Source organism: Micropterus salmoides, unplaced genomic scaffold (genome assembly GCF_014851395.1).
Source record: "Micropterus salmoides isolate LMB-PRFRI ecotype aquatic unplaced genomic scaffold, ASM1485139v1 Ms_hic_scaffold_12, whole genome shotgun sequence".
Lineage (NCBI taxonomy): Eukaryota > Metazoa > Chordata > Actinopteri > Centrarchiformes > Centrarchidae > Micropterus > Micropterus salmoides.
This window is the reverse complement of record NW_024040263.1, coordinates 25,117,504-25,137,787: the sequence shown is the minus strand read 5'-3', so window position 1 is coordinate 25,137,787 and position 20,284 is coordinate 25,117,504. Positions and strand designations below refer to the sequence as shown.

Below are 20,284 nucleotides of genomic sequence, written 5' to 3'. Positions count from 1 at the left end.
ATTTACATGTGTACTGTTTGTTATATCACAGTACGAACTGTTGACTTTATACTGTATATTTGACTGTTGACTGAGGGAAAATATCTCACATCTGACATTTAGATTTATCAAATATATAAGATCGGAAATTTGAAAATCTTAATCATTTTTCAAAGAAAGCTTATTGTCATTTAAAATGTTGCCTTCTAACTGTTTTCTAACTCTATTTTCAAAAATGTACAGCCATTTAAATTAACATTTTTTCTTTAAGTGAATTAGACTTTTGACACATTTATAGATTATAATTTTGTTCATCATTATTGTATTGTCATCAAAGTCAGTCATCTGACAGATTTACAGATTTGCATCCAGTCTTTAACACACGGTGGCGCCATAGCACCATCACAGGCCTTCGGCAGCGAAAGTTTGGCACGACGAGTGTGGAGGTTTTGTATTCAGTGGGAAGAACCTTGTCACATTCATGGATATTCTGTCTTGGAGAAAGTAAACCCTTTAAATTCATTTGTTTTTAAATTGTTTTAGTGCTGAACCAGATATGTGTAAAATCATATTAGGCTACATAGTAGGTCGTCATTAGCCCACAGTAAAGTAGGCCTACTCTTGTTGAGGGAGTATACTTGGGAATTAAGCCTCATTACATTAAGGGAAACATCTAGTTGTTCATCCGGTGAAATGTGCATAAATTAGTTTATTATATGAACAACACTTAGGACAAGTTGTGGTTGCACATGGTCACAAACAGTATGCTGCTGGTGGGGAGGGGCGGGGGCGCCAGTGCCATGGTGACAGATGAAAAATATTTCTGATGTATCATTAGCACTCATCTGCTGTACTAGCTTCAAACAGTGAAACCAAACGGGAGGGAACATTTTAGCACACTTTTAGCATGTCTAGGCTAATAATGGTTTATAAAATGAATTAGCACATTTGGCCTAACGGTGGAACTTTAAATATAAAAATCTGTCATCAGTGCTAATTCTTTCTGCGAGCTGGGAAGCTGGGAGGAGGAGGAGGAGGAGGAGGTGGGGTTGTGGGGGACTGACGGCAGATGCCTTTGCAGCAGAGGACCAAGGAGGATGTTAGTGAGTGTGTAGTGTTGCGGGACAAAATGCGGATAGGACCGTACTTGGACAACGACTTGGCGACGTTTAAACTGCCGGATGTCGTGGAAGTAAGTTAGCTGTTAGTGGCGAGAGGAGTCTGTCAGTGAAAACACCGACAAGCTAAACCGCAGTGCCAAGAGGAAATACTCAACTAGTTTAAATAAGATGGATGGGAGGGCTTGAATCTGCAAGACTCACTTCTGGAGTAATGTAGTGACTAACGTTAGGCTGCTACCAGTCTTCTCCTCATTTAAATTGTTGGGATATTCTGTTGTGACTAATAATAACCTACGATGGAAATAACGATGGAAAGTGGAGTTTTTCTACCCTGTCTGGATCAATTTATGCTGAGCCCACTTGTCACTTGGGTAAGTAATGCATCAGGCTCTGATTTCCTGCCAGACTCTGTGATATCAACCTCTCATCATGGATTCTCTTTGTCATTTAGGTGAAGACGTTTGTGCCAAATGATGGGGGCATGCACATGGACTTTTCTGAATTACTGAATGGAGTCTTTTTGAATGACATAATGACACAAATGTAAGTCGCTTCCTGCCATCTTTTTTGGTATATTTCATTTGTCACATTTCTAATCTAGGTTTTGAGCTGTGTCAAGATGGATATTCAGATTAGCAGCCTGTGTTTTGAAGCTGTCATAGACTTGAAATAGCATCTGTCATTAAGTTATGACAAACTGTGATGTTTAAAGGGAAATAGCTCAGATGAAATGTCATTGTCCCAATATTATATATCACCCTAATGATATGTAATTCTTTTTAGGTATCTTTTCCCCTCATGCCATCAATAGTAGATACTGATACAGTAGCAAATGTCTGCTAACATTCATATCCAGGCACCAACAGTACTGGCTTTGTCACTCTGTAGTAATAAAGGGGATCTTTGTAGTATGCTGCAGTCTTTAAATGCAACTTCTTCAGTACTTACAGGTTAGTGGTTCTCAAAAAAGAAGTTAGAATTAGCATTAAAGTTATAGATACACAGCCCACATTGAGGAACATCACCTGGAAAAGAAAGACTGCCAAGACATGAGGGACATCATAGATACTGTGAAGATGCTACTTAAGAGATGATGATTTGGGTGCCTTATGTTCTGAGGGAATTACCCTCACCCTTAAATGACACATTAACTCATGGTCCTCTGGCAGTTTGTAATGTGTTAAAGACTTCTGCGAGTTAACACTTATTTTCGCCTCCCTGTTGAGATGAAATGACAGTTCAGACATTGCCAGGAGAGTACTGAACAGAAACTGAAGAGTTGCAAAGAAAGGGTAAAAATCTGATGACCCAGTCTGGATAACGTCGTCTAGCCACCCCAAGTCTACAGTATCCATTCATCCCACTTATCCCCCAGGGATACAATAACCAGCTCTTACAGCAAAACAATGCTGTGCTGAGGGGAGGGGAGGGTAAGAGGCGGGATAATCTCCTGGATTGGGAGACCCTCTGGGATTAGGGCCTTGTTGCTGGTGTTTAGTGGCACTGGGACACAGATGGGAGGCACAGAAACAGGACAAACAGCACAGAGATGAAGACAGGCGAACTAAAAAATGTGATGTACCAGGCAGCTAGGCAGCATCTCTGTCTCTCTTTCATGCATTATGTCTTTCTGTATGGCTCTCTCCACCTTTTTTACCCCCGAGGTATACAATAAGTTTTAACAGGTTTCCTTTCCTGAGTAACAAGGTGAAGTCTGGCCTGCACAAATGTCCATGAATGATAATATTTCAGCTATGATGTATGACATTTGGACCTCAGACTACAGTACGTCCGAGCCAACAGCCCGAGAATCCAGCTAAAGGGTTTCCTTTGGGTGGAAAGTCTAATGCCACCCCGTTTGGCTCCAAAACAGTCCAGTTGGCTGAAAGGAATGACATCACACAGACTAAAGTTAGGAATGAATAGAGACCTCATACATGCGCTTGAGCCAAGACTTTTACCAGCTTGCGGCTTCCTCTCACTCCAACAACCATTTTGTTTGTTTGTGAAAAGCAGAAATGTCAAGTAAAATGCCTTTATGCTGTGTCCCATCTTCAGAAATCCCTCGGCTGCACCTCAGAGTGCAAACAAAGTGAGCAGTGATCCAAGTCAGAGGATCCAAAACTTGAACTTCCTTGTGCAGCAAATCAAGACATATTATCTGGTGAGTTTTGGATGTTCCCTCCCCTTGTTTTTTTATCTGCCAGTATCTTATATAAAGTATCCGAGCTTCAGGCTGCTAAGCTTTCCATCTCTCTCTACATCAGATTATGATATCTGAACATTTAACTTGGATTTTTCAATTCTGCCTCAATTTGCATCATCTGTCACGCACACACTGGCTCACACATGCGCAGACCAGATAGTTGGTAGCACTTGTGTCCCAGCAGATCAGCTAGTTCTTCTTAAGATGCATGCCCTAAATATCAGCCATGTACACAAGCATAATCGGCACAAGCAGCGAGGTAAGAGCGCAGCAGAGCCTCAGTAAAGCTGCACTCAGAGCCACAGACAGACAGAGCTTTAGAGTGACATGAGATTCATGGACAGACACAGCACTGATGTTGAATCTTGGATTTTCTGTCTGTGTCAGAATAATTAAGTACAATTCGAGATAAGCTTTATTCTATTAAAATCTGTTAAGATCACAAGAAAAGTAATTTCACTGAAGACGGGACAACTAAATTCTTCAGATTAGCACCTCAAAGGAATGATGGGTTTGTATATTGTTTTGTTACCACACATTGTCAGTATATCAAATATCATCAATGACACACAACGACATGTTTGCAGTAACAATGTAAACAGGCTGATGTTTAGTCGGTATCATGTTTACCATGGTCACCATCTTAGTTAAGCATGTTAGCATGCTACCATTTGCCAAAGGACCAAAGCGATGGACCAATGAATCGACATTGCCATCCTAGAGCCATGCCGCTAGCATGGCTAAAATCTTATTCACCATCTCAAAATCCATCGGATCGACTCTAAAATGCTACAGTGCTTATTTTCCTTAAAAGTGACATTTGGGAGAAACAATGGTTTCAATTGACGGGGTTTTACTGCTGTCAAGTCAAAAAAATTGATGTACAGTAAGGTGCGTTTTTTTTATCTATCCCTAACGTATTTCAGTTTTCATCCTTTTCAGAATCAGAAATCAGAATCAGAAATACTTTATTGATCCCCGAGGGGACTAGAGAATTGCTCTCGGTTCCACACTGCATAACCTCACATAAACTACAAGAGGAGAGGATGATGAGAGGTTTGTGGCCAGTCAGTGAACTTTCCACAAAGGGTCACAGTGGCAGTCAATGGATAATGTGACTGTTGGTGCACGCTGGACTGTAACATCAGAGACTAAATGACTCCAGTCAACTGTAGCTTTCTTTGCATGTGGGAATTGGTAATAGTTTCCTGAAGTTTACAAGTTCACGTTCCTCATTAGCTCATTAGGGGCTATTAAAAATCACTACTACACTGCACACACACTACCACGCACACTGCACACACACTTATGAACGCAAGCCACTTATAGCCTTAGACAAGGCTGTACCAAACAGTTTTGGTGGATTTCACCACTGCACCAGGGAAACCAGCTCTATCATCTACCCATTCAGAGACTTGGCTAAGTTTCTATACATGTGTTTAAGCAGCGGCTATGTGCTGTACATACATACATCCCTGTCCATTCAAACACTTTGAGAAGTGTTGTATTCTGTCCATGTTCCAGTTTGGTCTAAAATGTGCTTATCTTCCCTTCTCTTGACCCATCTCCCTCACCCCTCCCTGTCTCTGTTTTTTCGCAGGATAATCTGAGACAATTAATCATGATTCCTTTGCCAAACGTGTTGCTGCTTGGCAGGACTCCTTACTTTGGTATGCTCTTTTAAAGAACACTCAGTGTATTCATCATCTCTCCTCTCTTTTGGAGCTGCTAAGTCAGTAAATGGTTGGAAGCCTGTCTGTTTGCTGATACTAAATACACACTGCATTGATTTCCTAAATGTACCTAAGATTACGTGTATAGTATTGAGTGTCATATCTGGCTGATTGCTAAACTGGTCAAATTTAAAGGATCTAAGAGGCATTTGAGTTTAGTTAACAGGATATCATATCCACAATTTGAATTATGAAGCTAAAGGGAAATACTAGTATTATTGTCACTGTTCATTTAGAAAATGGCGACAATGCCATTTCTAAATGGTGAACAATGAAAATCAGGTAGCATTTTCCCCTTAAAAGAGTGTGAGTATTTCCTCACAGACAGGCTGCTTTAGCTCTTTCTGATACAGTTTTAATTCAATTGCACTCCATCAGCCTGATAACAGCACTGGCTTGTGATGGTAAGGCTTTGGTGAGTTGTGACCCAAATTCACCAGCTTGTACTCATTTCAACTTCAATCCATGCCAGCAGCCCTCAGTACCTTAATCTGATAAGTTTTATTTCAGATAATGAACTTTTTCTTTTGTTCTCCACAGAACAAAGTCTGGAGGAAATGAAGAAACTTTTGCTGTTACTGTTGGGATGTGCAGTCCAGGTAAATGCTGACTATCTGACAGTTTTTGTGCGGAAAACATGAAACAGACTATATGAGCTATGGAGATCTATATCTGTCTACATTTTCATTTTCAGTGTGAGAAAAAAGATGAGTACATTGAGAGGATCCAGACGCTTGACTTTGACACGAAAGCTGCCATAGCTGCACATATTCAGGAGGTATCTGACTTTATATGACATGAGAAATGCCTCAGCATTGTTGTACAGTAAATCAGTTTGTAAATATTCATGCTTGTGTCTGTGACAAATAAAGTAGTAAATACTGTAAATGCAGTGTTTCACAGCCAGCAGAGAACGTCACATGTTGTTATTATTATTAGCTAAATATATCGTGAGAAATAGTTTTTGTGAAGTTCTTGTAAAATGAAGAAAGGTCCCTCCCATCATCAACTACAGATGACCTTCATGTCTTCGTATAAATGTGTATATATTCTGATTAAGCAAGAAACTAACTCAGTAGTATGGTTTTATTGGGAACTGAAAGGAATAAGTAGCTGTCTGTTTGTAGCTTCATCCTGAGGATCCTTGTGCCACTTTGCGTTCTTTCACATTATATTTATCTTTTTCCTGCTACTCTGACTGTCCGTCCCCGCATTTACCAGTTGACCCACAGTCAGGAGAACGTGCTGGATCTGCAGTGGTTGGAGTCCAGTGAGGTGCACCCGGATGAGCTGGAGGCCGTAGCGAGGAACATGGCCACGCACCTCCGACATCTGCTGGACCAGAGGGACACCCATCTAGAGGTATATTCCAGTTCCTTTCATCATTTATTCTGACTGTTTCAGGAGGTACATGCGTATTCTCTATGAATTTGGGAACTTATCTGAACCTGTGTATGAATCCAAACAATATTTTGTACATGATGTTGTATTTTGGGTATATACTACAAAGCATGCATAGGAAGACATGAAAAATCTCTGATGGCAGTAAAACTAGTTTAATTAAAACGTTTTGTGCACATATATTAAGAGGTAAATTGGGTATTTAGTCATATGCTAAAGCTAATCTGTAACACGTCTTTTTTGCAGACTATAGCAGAGCTAATGCAGGAAAAGGATGGCATCGTTAGCTTGCTCAGTAGCCCATCCAGCCCACAGTCAACCAGCTACTGTCCCAGCATGCAGCAGCAGCAACAGGCGGGGACTCAGCAACACCTGTCGGTGGAGCTGGCTGACTCTAAGGCCAAGATCAGACGACTTAGACAAGAACTGTGAGTACCAAGTGGACAGAGAAAAAAAACAAAACAAAAAAAAAATCTGTGAGAGGAAATACATTTATAAAAACTCCTTGGGGCTAAAATGTTATAGTTTACACAATCAGGAGAACAGAAACATTTCACTCTTTTAGAGTTTCACATTCATAAAAACATCTTACATCAAACAGGCTAATGCATAGGAAAACTGTTCTGAGAACACAATGCAAATAGAATGAGATCAAAAATACACATGCACTGGTAGAAGTTGTCCATTCCCACATTAGTGATTGTTGAATTTAATATTGTCTCTTAGAATAGTATAAGTTTATCTTCAGGACTGCTGCTAGTAAAGAGGTAGCCTTTCCTCGGGGGAACTGCCAATAGAAAGAGAATGAGAGGCAAACACAGAGATACTACAGGATAAGAGATGCCGGGGGGGGGGGTTGGCCCACATTACTGCCTGGCTGTGCACTACCACTGACCCACATTGCCTCTGAATTTCAGCAGATACTGCATGCACACACATCCACACCCACACACACATTAACTCTGATCCGATCAAGATCTCAGTTCCATCTTTGCTGGCCATCCCATCTTCTCCCCACCGCATTGTCCTCTCGTGTTTGGATGCTCACATTCACATACTACAGCCTCTGAGCAAACACAGTATCACTTAAATCATTAAGTATGGCTTGACTTTGCACTTTTGAGTTACATTTCTTTCAACAGCTCTTCCAGCATGCATCTGTTTCTGTTGAAAAAAAAAATAAAAATGAGGTTTAAGGCGCTTTATGTTGGAATCAAGTATGTTTGTGAGATGCAAGTTTGTGGCAACATTAATAATGAGATCCTACTTGTCATTTTGAATTTGCCACTCAATATCAGAAGCATAAAATGTGTTACCTTGCAATAGCGATTAAAAGGGGAAATATATGTGTTTATATGTGCCCCCTCATGTATTTGGTCACTTGCGGTATTTTAATATATATAAAAGTATTGCAGAAGAGTAGTAAGTAGTGTACACTAATCAACCTGCCTGCTTGTCTTTCTGCACTGCACATCTGACCCCACCAGAGAAGAGAAGAGTGAGCAGATGCTGGACTGCAGACATGAGCTGGAGAACATGGAGGCAGAGCTGAAGAGGATCCAGCAGGAGGTATGAAGAATAGAAGAATAAATTCCAGCTCCTTCTGATGGTGACACACACTACCCTCCTGATTGCTCTGCAGATTATACAGATTATTGCACACCATACTTTGCTGCAGAGCAGCGCTTAATGACAGCAAATTTAAACCTCTGACTCAGAGATACAACTAAAGCTTATATGGATTTGTCTGAACAGGAGATCTCAATTTGTATTCTCTGCTTAAGGCTTGTGACTTAGGTTGGCTGTGCAAGTTTGCTTGGTTCATATATTTCCAACAACCACATTGGAAATTATAGCAGCATTAATTGTTGTTTGGCCACTTTAGGACAGTAGAACAAGCCAACACAAAACTGACATATTTTTAATTTTAAAGTTGATATGTCAAACATGCTGGTAAGCAGCTGCCTATTTATACATCCGGCAGACTCTGAGCAACATTAGCATTCATTTGAAGTCTTATTTCTTGCAACCAGATGAATTCAAATCCAGTATCCATTGATTTAACTATTGAGGGAAATATCTGTCTCTTTGGCTGCTCAATGCTAGTTACTAACTTTGTGGGAATGGGGATGGGGATGGCGCAATGGATAAGACATATGCCTTTGGTGTGAGAGATCCTGAGCAAGACACTTAACCCCTAGTTGCTCCAGATATGTAAATGTAAGTGGATGCCCTTTGATGCTGGGCCAAAAGCGTAGAGTGGGATCATCAAAGCTTCCTGCTAAAAACACAATAAAAAAACTCAAAATAACGGTGATGAGAGCTATGAGACAGAACCAAAACAATAAAGTTTACTGTAAAGACTATAAAAAGACACAAAAAACTTAAGGAAGGGGAAATAATGGGGTGATAATTTGTCACTATTTTACAGTACAGGTACTCATTTGATCTATTGTTGATCTCAAAACATTGATTAATAAAATGATAATTCATTCATTAATGAATGAATAAAAATAATGTAACAAACTGACACTAACACTTCAACAACAAGTATTGCTGTAAGCCATGCCTCTGTCTGAACCCTCACCAGAACTCCCAGTTGCTCGTAGAGGCCCGTGCAGCCCGCACCTACCGTGACGAACTGGACTCCCTGAGAGAGAGAGCCATAAAGGCAGACAAGCTGGAGAGTGAAGTGGGACGCTACAGGGAGCAACTGCACAAGATGGAGTTCTACAAGGCCAAAGTGGAGGTTGATACAGTCGTAAATAAATACTTAACCAGTGAATGTTGAGGCATTGATCTTGGAATTCAGGAAATCAGTGAATAATCTGATCCTGCAGTCTCATATTGATGAATTTTTGATATTGATATAATTTTTATTGGACGATAAGATGTGGGGAGTAAGAAGTGTATTCAATATTTAGATAATAAATCAGAGTTTTCCTTAGCTACGAACAAGAAAAGTGAAAGATAAAGATACAGAGCAGCAACAACTTTGGAAGCAACATATGTGGAAGAAGTATATAAATCTGGGTTTATATATTTATAGAGGGGTGTGTGTGTGTGTGTGTGTGTGTGTGTGTGTGTGTGTGTGTGTGTGTGTGTGTGTGTGTGTGTGTGTGTGTGTGTATTTCAGGAGCTAAAGGAGGATAACAGGGTGCTACAGGAGACCAAAGAAGTGTTGGAGGATCAGCTGGAAGGCTGGAGGGCACGCTCAGATAAAATCCACCAGCTGGAGAAGCACAGTCTTCTGCTGAAGGCCCGGGTCCACGACATGGAACAGGTCAGACATCTGCATACAAGGAGGTGTCTGCTTTGTTACCTTTGTGTTGCCTTGTATTAAGCCTATAATATTGACAGCAGAGATCAGTGACAATATAATTTTTAAAACATCTAGATCTCAACATTAGATGTCTTATTTTAGATTTAATGATCATCTAGTCCTTTCAGCAGCTGGACAGAACTTGTTCCCATACTTCTGCTGATACTTTGTGTCTCCACTTCAGGAGAGGGAGGCAGACCGGAGGCGCATTGAGGAGCTGCAGGAGGAGAACCTGGCTCTGTGTTTGGCTCAGAGGAGGAGCATGGAGGAGTCCCAGCATCTGGGCTGGGAGTTAGAGCAGCTCTCCAAGACCACTGAGAACTCTCAGAGTAAGAGCTGGTGATACAGTAGGATGAAGTAATGGGAGAATGATTGGTTGAAATAGTAGATTAAGTAAAAAAACGGATATGTAAATGATGTAAGTGTGTGCGCACGAGGGCTTTAATATATTCCTAGATTAAAGCACTCATGCACACCCTAGCCCTAGAAGACTATTAGCTCATTTAGTAGATGGCCATAGATTTACCAAACACTGTAAATTATGATTTACAGATTTATGAATTCATCACTTTTTTTGTTGTTACTGTATATCAAATAAATGTAATTGCTGCCTATGTATAATGTACACGTTTATATATGACAAAGTTTAAAAACTTTGAGTGGAGCTGCAACTGATCCTACAGACATTTAATAGGCTAACTGAACTAAGCTAGACTCAACAAACATTCAAACTGTGCACAGGCATAATAAAAGCCATGATAAAACAGCATACAAAAAAGCCTAACAGCACCCTAAAATGTTTACAACTCGTCTTTTATGCTGTCTGTCTCAAGTCCTCATTTCCTTCAGCTAATTGCCGTCATGTGTTTGTGTAAAGGCCAGCAGACTCTGAGTGAGGAGGTGACTGAGAGGACTCGCAGTCGGATGCTGAAACTGGAAAAGGAGAACCAAAGTCTCTTAAGAACTATAGAGGAACTCAAAGCTGCCTCTATGAACAACAGCACACAGCCACACAAACATAGCTGCCACCGTGAGTGTGATCATGTCTGCCATGTGGTCTGTAGCACCAACAACCGTACCTTATCAACAGATGAACCCACTTGGTTGCAAACCTCCTGCTCTAATATAGAAAACCGCACTCACATATTCCCGCTCAGAACAGTAGCACAGCACATGTTAAATGGAAATTCAAACTGCCATCAGCCACTCTACGCAGAAGAGGTGGAGGAAGTCCAGAGTGAGATCCTCCTCACAGAGAGCCCAGACCTTCATATTCAGGAGAAAGGACAGCTAGAAGATGGAGGTGGAGATCATTTCAAAGACATAATGTCTGATCTGGAAGTCTTAGAAAACAATCACAATAGGCTCCATTGTTTTGTTGGATCAGGTGATCACTCCCCTGGCTCGAAGAGCAGCAGTCCCTGCCATGGCAGCATCTTCTCAGGTCTGCCAACACGTTCCTCCTATGCCAGCAAACACACGCAGCGGCTGGAGGCCAAGTGCAGGGCCCTAGACACAGTTAACCAGCATCTACAGACTTCCCTCGATAACACTGGTAGGCTCTGTAGATCAGATGAACATTAAAAGATTCAATGACACAGGCATACATTTACTGATTAGTTTATTTCTTCTACCCCACTCCATCTCTTTAGACCGGAAAGTTCAGAGACTGGAGGCAGAGGTTCAGGAGCTGGAGGCAGAGAACCAGAGTCTGCAGGCCACTTTAGAGGAACTTCGGATCTCTGCACGCCGCTTGGAGCAACTGGAAACAGAGAAGCAAAGCCTGGAGCAAGAAACCACAGTCCTGGAGAGGGAAAAAAGGCAGCTAGAGAAAGAGAATCGACGACTCCGCCAGCAGGTAGGTAGGATTGTCTTCTGAGGGCAAGTTGTCAGTTGCAAACCAAAGGCAGCATAATGTTTGGAAGACTTACGTTGCCCTTGAATAAAATGGCTACTGTTCTACCTTCTTCTGTCTCAGGCTGAAATCCAGGAAGCCAACTTAGACAGTAACAATGTCTGTATGACCAGCCTGGAAAGGGAGATGCGTTTTCTAGTAAAGGAGGTGGAGGGGTTAAGGGAGACTGCTGACAGGGTCAAAGCCCTAGAGGGAGACAACAGAGAACTGACCAAGCAAGCTGCTATCGACCAGAGGACCCTGGCCACCCTCAGAGAGGTGAGGAGAGGAAGTCTGTGCTGTCGAGCTTACGCTGAATAAATAGTCTGCCCTGACCCACCCTGATGTTTCACTGATAATGCACTTTACAGCAGCAGTGTGCATGTGTTGCACAGAGGTTGCCAGATTTTACCTTTGATTAGATTTTATGATTTGAATAGATGCAAGAATTTTACTGTGTTGATACTTAATTTGACAAAGTGACAGATTGAAGTACAAATACTGTAAAATGAATGTTGATTGTTTTGCATGACCTAGTGACAGTAACTTCTATTGAATGTCATTGTACGTACTAATATGAAGGTTATCACAAGAGCAATGGTGTGCTGATTCAATGTCAAATAAATGTGCAACCAGGCCCGCAAATTAACATAGAATGGTAGAAGGAAAAGATTATTAACATTTGGTTCCCAACAATTAAATCACAGTTTGATCACAAATGAACATTCAGTCACTATCTACTGACTGCCATGTTTGAACCACCACAACTAATTAATTCAAAAACATTATTTAAATGGACTAGATGTTTGAATAATGACATTAAATGTCCGTAAATGTCTCTTAAAGAAACTATTTAGTGTAATCCAAGTATACCGTCCATCTTTAGGAGCTGGTAAGTGAGAAGCTGAAGAGCCAGCAGAGAGACAATGAACTGGAGAGGCTGGCTTACGAGTTGGAAATGAAGGTGCTGAACCAGGAGAGTACACAGCAGGCTGAACAAGAGGAACCAGACAACAGGTGCTTACATACTGCTTGGAGTTCCCATCCTGTAACTTTTGACGGGAATGTAAAGAATTGAAGACTGCTAATGCCACAGTTGGCACAAAATACCTTCTTTCCTCTACGCAGCAGGTTCAAGATGCTGGAGTCAGAGTTGGAGTCGTCCCTGAAAAAATCTCTTAAGATTAAAGAGGACAAGATGGCAGCTTTAGAAGCTCGTCTGCAGGAATCCTCCACCCTGAACCAGCAGCTGCGCCAGGAGCTCAAGACTGTAAGACTGTCCTAAAAGTTCAAATTCACCATTGCAGGCCTGCTGGTGTCACATTTGAGAAAAAAACATTTTAAAACTTCATTGTAATTTGTTGAATATCGAAATGTTTGACCCCTTTAACCCTACAGGTGAAGCTGAGCTATGAGGCCTTGCAACAGAGGCAGGAGGAAGAGTGGACAGCATCAAGTTCCACCCCTGCAATAGAGACTGGCAGAGCAATGAGTGAATGGCTACGTGAAAGCCAGGAGGCCACCAAGGAATTGCTGAAGCTCAAAGACCGTCTCATTGAAGTGGAGAGGAATGTAAGTAGTAGCTGACCTATGTAGTGACCAATTTATAAAATTGTACTATTGGTTTTGATGTTGATTTATGTTAATAATAGACCAATTGTACTGAGTGCATGAAGTTAACACTACCTGCTAGTTTTCATATTCTTCTTCCTCCTGGAAACAGACATTTCACAATAATCAATAAGAGAATGACAGTTTTATCAACATTTCTCTTCTCTTCTCCCATCCTCCTTCTGTCCTCTCCTCTGCAGAACGCAACACTGGAGGCAGAGCGCCAGGCAATGCAGGCCCAGCTGAAGCAGCTGGAGAGTCAGTCTGATAGCCAGCAGGCTCAAATCCTCGCTCTGCAGAGGCAGGCTGCCTCACTGCAGGAGAACAACACAGCCCTGCAGACACACAACGCTAACCTACAGGTGCCACTATAACACACACTATTCTCTTTGGTGCACTTAACATAACAGCCCCTCTACAAACTTACATTGCTGATAGAATCCTATAAGATTCACAGTGCACACAAGCATTAATGCTTACATCAACTGGGTCCCTTTCTTCTCCAGGTGGAGAAATCCACTCTGAACTCACAGAGTGCTTCCCTTATGGCCCAGAATGCACAGCTGCAGCAGCAGCAGTCAGGGACAGAAAGTGAGCGGGACAGCGCCATACGGGAACGTGAAGAGCTGCGTGGTGTTCATGAGCAGCTATTAAGAGATCACGAGCGGCTGGCAGCTCTACATGAGCGGCAGGCTATGGAGTATGAGGCCCTGATGGGCAAGCACGGCTGTTTGAAAAACACCCATCGCACACTAGAGCTGGAGCAACGCACTCTGCAGGACAGGTGGGGAAAAGCAGAGAAGGCCACAATCTAGGCACTTTCGATGAATTGTCTTACAATCTCTACACGTTTGTGTGTATTTTGTGGTATCTTTAGGTACAATAGCTTGTTGCAGCAGCGGACCAAGCTAGAAGACCTGGAGAAAGCCCTGAAGGAGGAGCAGATGAGGATGGTTCTAGAGAAAGAACAGCACAGGACCACTGCTGCTGAATGTTGCAGGCTCCGTGACGAGAAGGACTGGTGAGGAGCATGCACACACTGGAGCATATACACATTAAAGCACACCTAGGCTAATGCATGGATGTGGGCTTATACATGCTTCTACTTTTTTTAAGGCTGAACCAGACATACCGTCAGCTACATAACGACAATGAGTTGCTGACAGCGGATCACAAGCAGCTCAAGAGCCAGCTGAATGAGGCCAAGCTGGAGCACACCTGGCTGGAGGCTGACTTCTCCAAGCTCAAGAAAGAGTTTCAACAGCTAGACATCACTTCCACAAAGCTCAGCAACCAGTGTGAGGTATTGACATGCAGCAGGTTTAGCTGGTGTGATAGTGTCTAGAACTTCCCCTGTAATTGCCTCTTCAACCTCAGCATAGAGTCATGGCTGATGGATAGTATTCCAATTTTCTGTTTTAATAACTGCATGATGATCTGTTGTTTTGTACACTCGTGCACATATAGATACTTGTGTATGTGTTTAGTTGCTGAGCCAGTTGAAGACCAACCTGGAGGAAGAGAATCGCCACCTGCTCAACCAGATCGAGACGCTGATGCTGCAGAACCGAACCTTGTTGGAGCAGACCATGGAGAGCAAGGATCTGTTTCATGTTGAAGAGCGACAGTATATGTAGGCAACTAGGCCTAACACCATGACAAGATAAAGTAGCATTGAGGGTCTAATGTGTGGATTTGCAGCATGTTACACTAATTTGTTAATGAGCTAACATGTTAAGGCTAAACGTTTGATACTTGCAAACAGCACATAATGAACCCTATTCAGGACACCAAAATACCACAGCAGGCCCCACAATTAGAATTGAGGATCTATCTACAGTATCTGTTTTCTCTCTCTCCGTCTCTGTTCAGTGACAAGCTTAATGATTTGAGGAGGCAGAAGGAGAAGCTGGAGGAAAAGATAATGGACCAGTACAAGTTTTATGAGCCATCGCCTCCTCGCAGGTAAATTGTCTGCAATTTAGTGATAACAATTATTTTTTAACTATTTGTTGCTAATGACTGTAACGGTTCACATTTCTGTCATGTTTCTCCATGTGCTAACAGTTAGCAAATTTTCTTTTGAACCTGCATTAACTGATTGTTTTTTTTAGCTCTGTATTTGGTCTCCACCATCTACCTGAAGGAAACAAATCTTTAGCTGCTAAATGCTACACTGGGTTCACCAGCTAGTCGCAAACTTTGTTGTCTGTGGTTTGGTGCTGGGCACAGGTAGAGTGCAGTGGGTTTACACAAGCTTTTTCCACTGAAAACAGGTGCAGACAAAAAAGCAGCTATGAGAGTGGTGAGAGTGAATCAAACCAAAACAATGAGCTGCAAGATGCTAAAACGCTCCATAAAGTTGAGAGGAATTGCATAGTTGGATAATTTAATTTAATAATATTACAGTTTTAAGTATATATTATTTAATCTGAATAATAGACAAACATAAACATTTAATGCTTGTCTAGCACACCTCTGCATGTGTGGTGTCTTAATTCTTATTCTCTACAGACCAGCCTGGCCTGCGTCTTATTTGTGCCTCGTTCTTTTACAGTTTCACTTTCCTCTTGTATATCTGCTCTTCCACAGACGTGGAAACTGGATCACTCTGAAACTGAAGAAGTTGATTAAATCCAGTAGCCGTGAGCATGGGCCCGACCGCCCACCCACACCCACACACTCAGGCGTTACTGAGCCACAACTCTCCTGTCAAGACAACAGCTCCTTCATCAGCTCAGATGGCTCTGGAAGCTCAGCCACCTCAGCAGGTGATGCCATTTCACCCCAACGTAACAGTGAGTATGATCATCTCCCATTGACTTGGCGGAACCGGTGTCATCAAAGTACTGAAGTCCCCCCATTCAGTGCTTCAGTCATAGACCAGGAAGTAAGATCATCATCAGAGGCAGGGCACAAAGATCATTCAGGAGTGTGTTCATGTAAGGCCCAGCCCACAGCCAGAGGACAGAGAGACATGGGTGAATCGAAAGCCACAGTAGTTTCATCTACACATGAAGCTACATTTGCAGGACAGACATCTTCCAAAAATTTGACAAAACTACCCCCTCCGCCTCAGCATTTTTCAAGGAGATGCAAAAACTTAAATAAAACGTTTTTTAAGTAAAACTGTTGCAGCACTGTTGTCTTGTGCACTTCTTGGTTTAGTCATATCCGTCACGCACAACCTTCTCACTGTGTCTTAGCCTCAATTAAATCAATTGAATCAAGTTAACAAAAGTTGGAAATGCCAGTTAGAAATGTTTCAAAACGTACTTACTTTTTTATGAACCCATAAAAATAAAAATTGAGATCTTAGTAATTCAAAAAAGTTAGCTTAGTGTATAGTAAAGAAGACCCAGTCCATCTAATTAATAAATAAATGATGCTATAGCAGTATCTTAAAAGCAAGCACGTGTGTGTGTGTGTGTGTGTGTGTGTGTGTGTGTGTGTGTGTGTGTCATATCTAAATGGTTATTCTTCCTGATGCATGATGTGTGTGAACTTTCCTCAACAGTCTTCAATATGTCTTCCCTGTGTCTTTCTTGTCTGTTAATGTATTTCCTCACCCCTGCCTTCCTTCTTTCCCTTGTCTTTTCCTTTCCTTCCTACCCCTCTCCTCCCTTACATCCCCCTCTCTCTGCTTGCCTGCATCCCTTTGTCTTTCTCACATGCCGCTGCACTTGCTGTTAAATAGCCACCCTGAAAATGTTTCCCCGTATGAGGAACAGGCTGAAGGACAGAGACAAAGTCAAGTCCCTCTTCCGCCGTTCCATGTGTAAGAAAGACTGTGGTCCGGTGTCGACCCTCATCTTCACTGTGGCCTTTTATTTTACTGCTAACTTTATAATACTAAGTGTGTAGCTTTTTTTACATCATCTACTACTCGCCATAACACCAATGTGACCCTAGTTTGAGAATGAATTAATCATTTTCAGCAAGGATGCTTCCCAGCAGGTGTAAAATCAGCAGTCATATGTTAGTAATGTGACCATTCATGCCAACCTCATTTCACCACACTAACTTAAAATAATTAGATATGATATTACAGCTTTAAGCATTTGCAGCAGTTGTTTTTTTGTTGTTTTTTCTAGCAGAGGCTATATTTGAAGACAATATGGGGTATTTTATTACAACAATAGAGGTCAAAGAAATGATGCATTGCAGGAGGATAATGGTGCTGCATGAGCTCTGTCCTTCCTGCAGCCAGCTGTACTATAGGGAAAGATCTGCAGTATAAAACCACAATTCTACACAATTGTCTGGTCTATGGAGAAAGCAAACCATCTACACGCCATTGAACAAAAATACCTCCTAATCTCCATGACAGTTCACCTGTCTATCCGCATCCCTCATCCCCCTCCCACTTCTTCCACTCCTTGGTCAAACAATGCAGCCCTGAGCAGCTTGGCGTACCCCTCGGCCCTGTTCGAGGAGAAGCGGTGGGGAGACAGCTTAGAGCAGCTGGGAGGGTCAGAGGCTGATGTGGAGGAGGACAGGAAGAACGCATTGACCTCATCCCTTACCACATCCATCTTGTCCATCCTCCACCTCAATCATCCCACCACTCTACCATCTGGCCACGTCACCACCACAGCCACTGACACCGCCGGCACTGTTCCAGATTTGTCTGAGCTTTGGGTGACAGGTAGAGGCATTCACGAGCAACTGTTTTGTTTCAATGTCATCTTCCTTAGTTAGATGCTAGAACAATGTGTAGAGGAGAGTAGAGCAAAGACGGCGCTCGCACGTGCTTTTCTGGTTTCAAACACAGAAGCTGAAAGTGTTGGAAAGTTTCAATCACGTATAACCATTCAGTGCTTTCTCATTGTATGCCCCACAGACAAGGATTCAAATGATAGCGCTGTGCCATCTGGATTTGAGGACAGCGACGAGCTGCAGAATCACGGTAAAGCTCTGTCGATACTCGTTTAGAGGATTCAGCTAGCATCCAGATGTATTACCAGCTCGGGAATTAGAGTAAACCCATCAAATTGCAATCATGACCTTGTTTCATATTAATCTCTGTGCTGACCAAAGAGGCCAACAACTATTACAGAAAGTCTTGACTCTGGTACCCCCTGTTGGTCATTAAAAATATTATGTTGATAAAGCTGACAGATGTTTTCCTGATAGGAGTGGAAATGTGTATAAATATTGTATTGTAGCTTGTTAAAAAAAAAAAATCGTAATCTCTTTCCAGGGCTGAACAGTGTCCAGAGTCGAGCCCAAAGTGAGAGTAGTGGGGAGTTCAGCCTGAGCCTGGAAAATGAGCCATGGTCAAATGGCAGCAGCCCTGTCCAGCAGCCCCCATCACGGCGCTCCTCCGCCTCCTTCCAGCCACCCAGCGATACCTCCACCCCCCAACACACACAGAAGCAGCAGCAGCAGCAGCAGCAGCAGCAGCACAAGGAGAAAGCCTCTACCATGCCCATCACCAACAGTCAGAATTCAGATATCCAGTCTATACCAAAACAGAAAGATCCTGGACTCTCTCAGGACTTCTGGCTCACAAGGGGTACAAAGAGCATCCGAAGGGGGTCAAGAGGGAAAGTGACTCGTCGCTCATCAGATTCAGGGGGCACAGTCAAAATGAACACAGGGCTCAACGGGATGAATTCCAAATCGTGCTCTAGCAAAGTTGAAACTACCCGAGCATCAGCATGTTCACCCATCACAGTGCTGTACGTTCAGGGTAAGTCATCCTCAATGTCTGGCTGCCTCAACTGCTTCTCCACCCCTCCGGGGAAAGAGGTGCGACTAAAAGGGTCCAGGTCGCCCAAAAGTCTCCCTCGAGCCAGCAGTGTCATTTCCACAGCAGAGGGATCATCCCGACGCACCAGTGTAAACAGCGACTGCAGGGTGACAGGCAAGACTGACCCGGTCTCTGTCCAGGTTTCAGAAAAGAGCAATAATCAGGAGGAAACAGCGAGTCAGCAACAACCAGAACCAGACACGAATAACTGTGAGCCTGAGCCCATTCCTCCCATCAAACCTCCCAGAGACCCAACAGTTGCCGTTCCCACAGATCACCCAAAATCCCCTGTGCAGGAGTCACTCTTTGGCTCCTCATTCACTTTCAACTCTGTCTTCTCAAACACAATCTTCAGTGATTCTGTGGTCACAACCACGACTAGCCTGGACGCCCTTGGCAACAACCAGACCTTCGTCTGTCTGAATGCATCTCTGGTGCAAAACTGCCAACGTGAGAGCCGGGAATCTCCTCCTGACACACTGCAAACACTGCTCAATGTGGAAAATGAGCTGAGTCAAAATGCAGAACATGCAGCTGAGTTAGAGGACAAGCGGCTAACAACTCCATGAAAGCAGCTGTCAGACCATTGTGTATTGTGTCATTCAAGCAAAGCAGGTGAGCTGCAAAAAAAGGCCACTTTTCATCACATCAACCGAAGCACACAATTTAAGTCACTGTAATTTAATATGAGTATGTTATTCCACAGTCTGAGTATACAGTCATCTTAAAAGGTGTAAATAAAAAGATGTTTAGAAACTTGTGGTTCTGATTTTTTGTCACACTGCATTAGCAAGATTACTGGCTTTTACAGCATATTAATTTACCTGAGTAATATCTCCAGAGACTCATAGTATTATCTCTTCCCCCAGGTTCTTCTTTTTGCACAAATTCTGTTTAATATAACTGAATGACTTATGGATAGATATCCTCTTTTGCCCATTAAAATGTAGAATGGTATTGTGAGTGAAACCTGTTTACCTTTAACGTTACTTTACCACACTGACAATCCTGGTATGTATATTTATTGCTGTTTCAAATTATGTCCTGTTACTCAGACAGAACATTTAAATTATTATTATATTATTAAATTGCAGTGTCTATGCCTGGAAGAACCATGATGTTCATATATAGAAAATGTGTAAATGTTGTAAAATAGGACGTGTACCTGAATGCGGTTTTCCCTTTAATAAAGCCTCTATGTAAAATTTCGCTGTTGTCATTCTTTTATAACTGTGCCGAGAACTTGCGCCCGCCCAGATGTT

General features: G+C 42.4%; 1 protein-coding gene across 4 annotated transcripts; it reads left to right on the top strand.

Annotated features, from left to right (window-relative positions):
* Nucleotides 1-1,049: 1,049 nt before the first annotated feature.
* On the top strand, nt 1,050-20,224 carry LOC119899597 (girdin-like). 4 transcript variants are annotated; one of them, XM_038714216.1, is made up of 29 exons: nt 1,050-1,471; nt 1,552-1,643; nt 3,159-3,264; nt 4,907-4,976; nt 5,580-5,638; nt 5,734-5,817; nt 6,261-6,401; nt 6,687-6,868; nt 7,928-8,009; nt 9,031-9,189; nt 9,577-9,723; nt 9,947-10,091; nt 10,640-11,065; nt 11,150-11,317; nt 11,415-11,620; nt 11,741-11,935; nt 12,543-12,673; nt 12,785-12,926; nt 13,055-13,228; nt 13,468-13,629; nt 13,774-14,051; nt 14,145-14,288; nt 14,384-14,570; nt 14,755-14,900; nt 15,140-15,232; nt 15,860-16,065; nt 17,664-17,915; nt 18,111-18,176; nt 18,471-20,224. In XM_038714216.1, exons 1-29 carry the CDS (start codon nt 1,397-1,399, stop codon nt 19,589-19,591), a joined length of 5,439 nt encoding a protein of 1,812 aa, XP_038570144.1. In that variant the 5' UTR covers nt 1,050-1,396; the 3' UTR covers nt 19,592-20,224. The 4 variants fall into 4 exon arrangements, with proteins under 4 accessions (XP_038570144.1, XP_038570143.1, XP_038570142.1 ...); XM_038714215.1 differs by having other exon boundaries at nt 10,640-11,317; nt 12,788-12,926; XM_038714214.1 differs by having other exon boundaries at nt 10,640-11,317.
* Nucleotides 20,225-20,284: the final 60 nt, after the last annotated feature.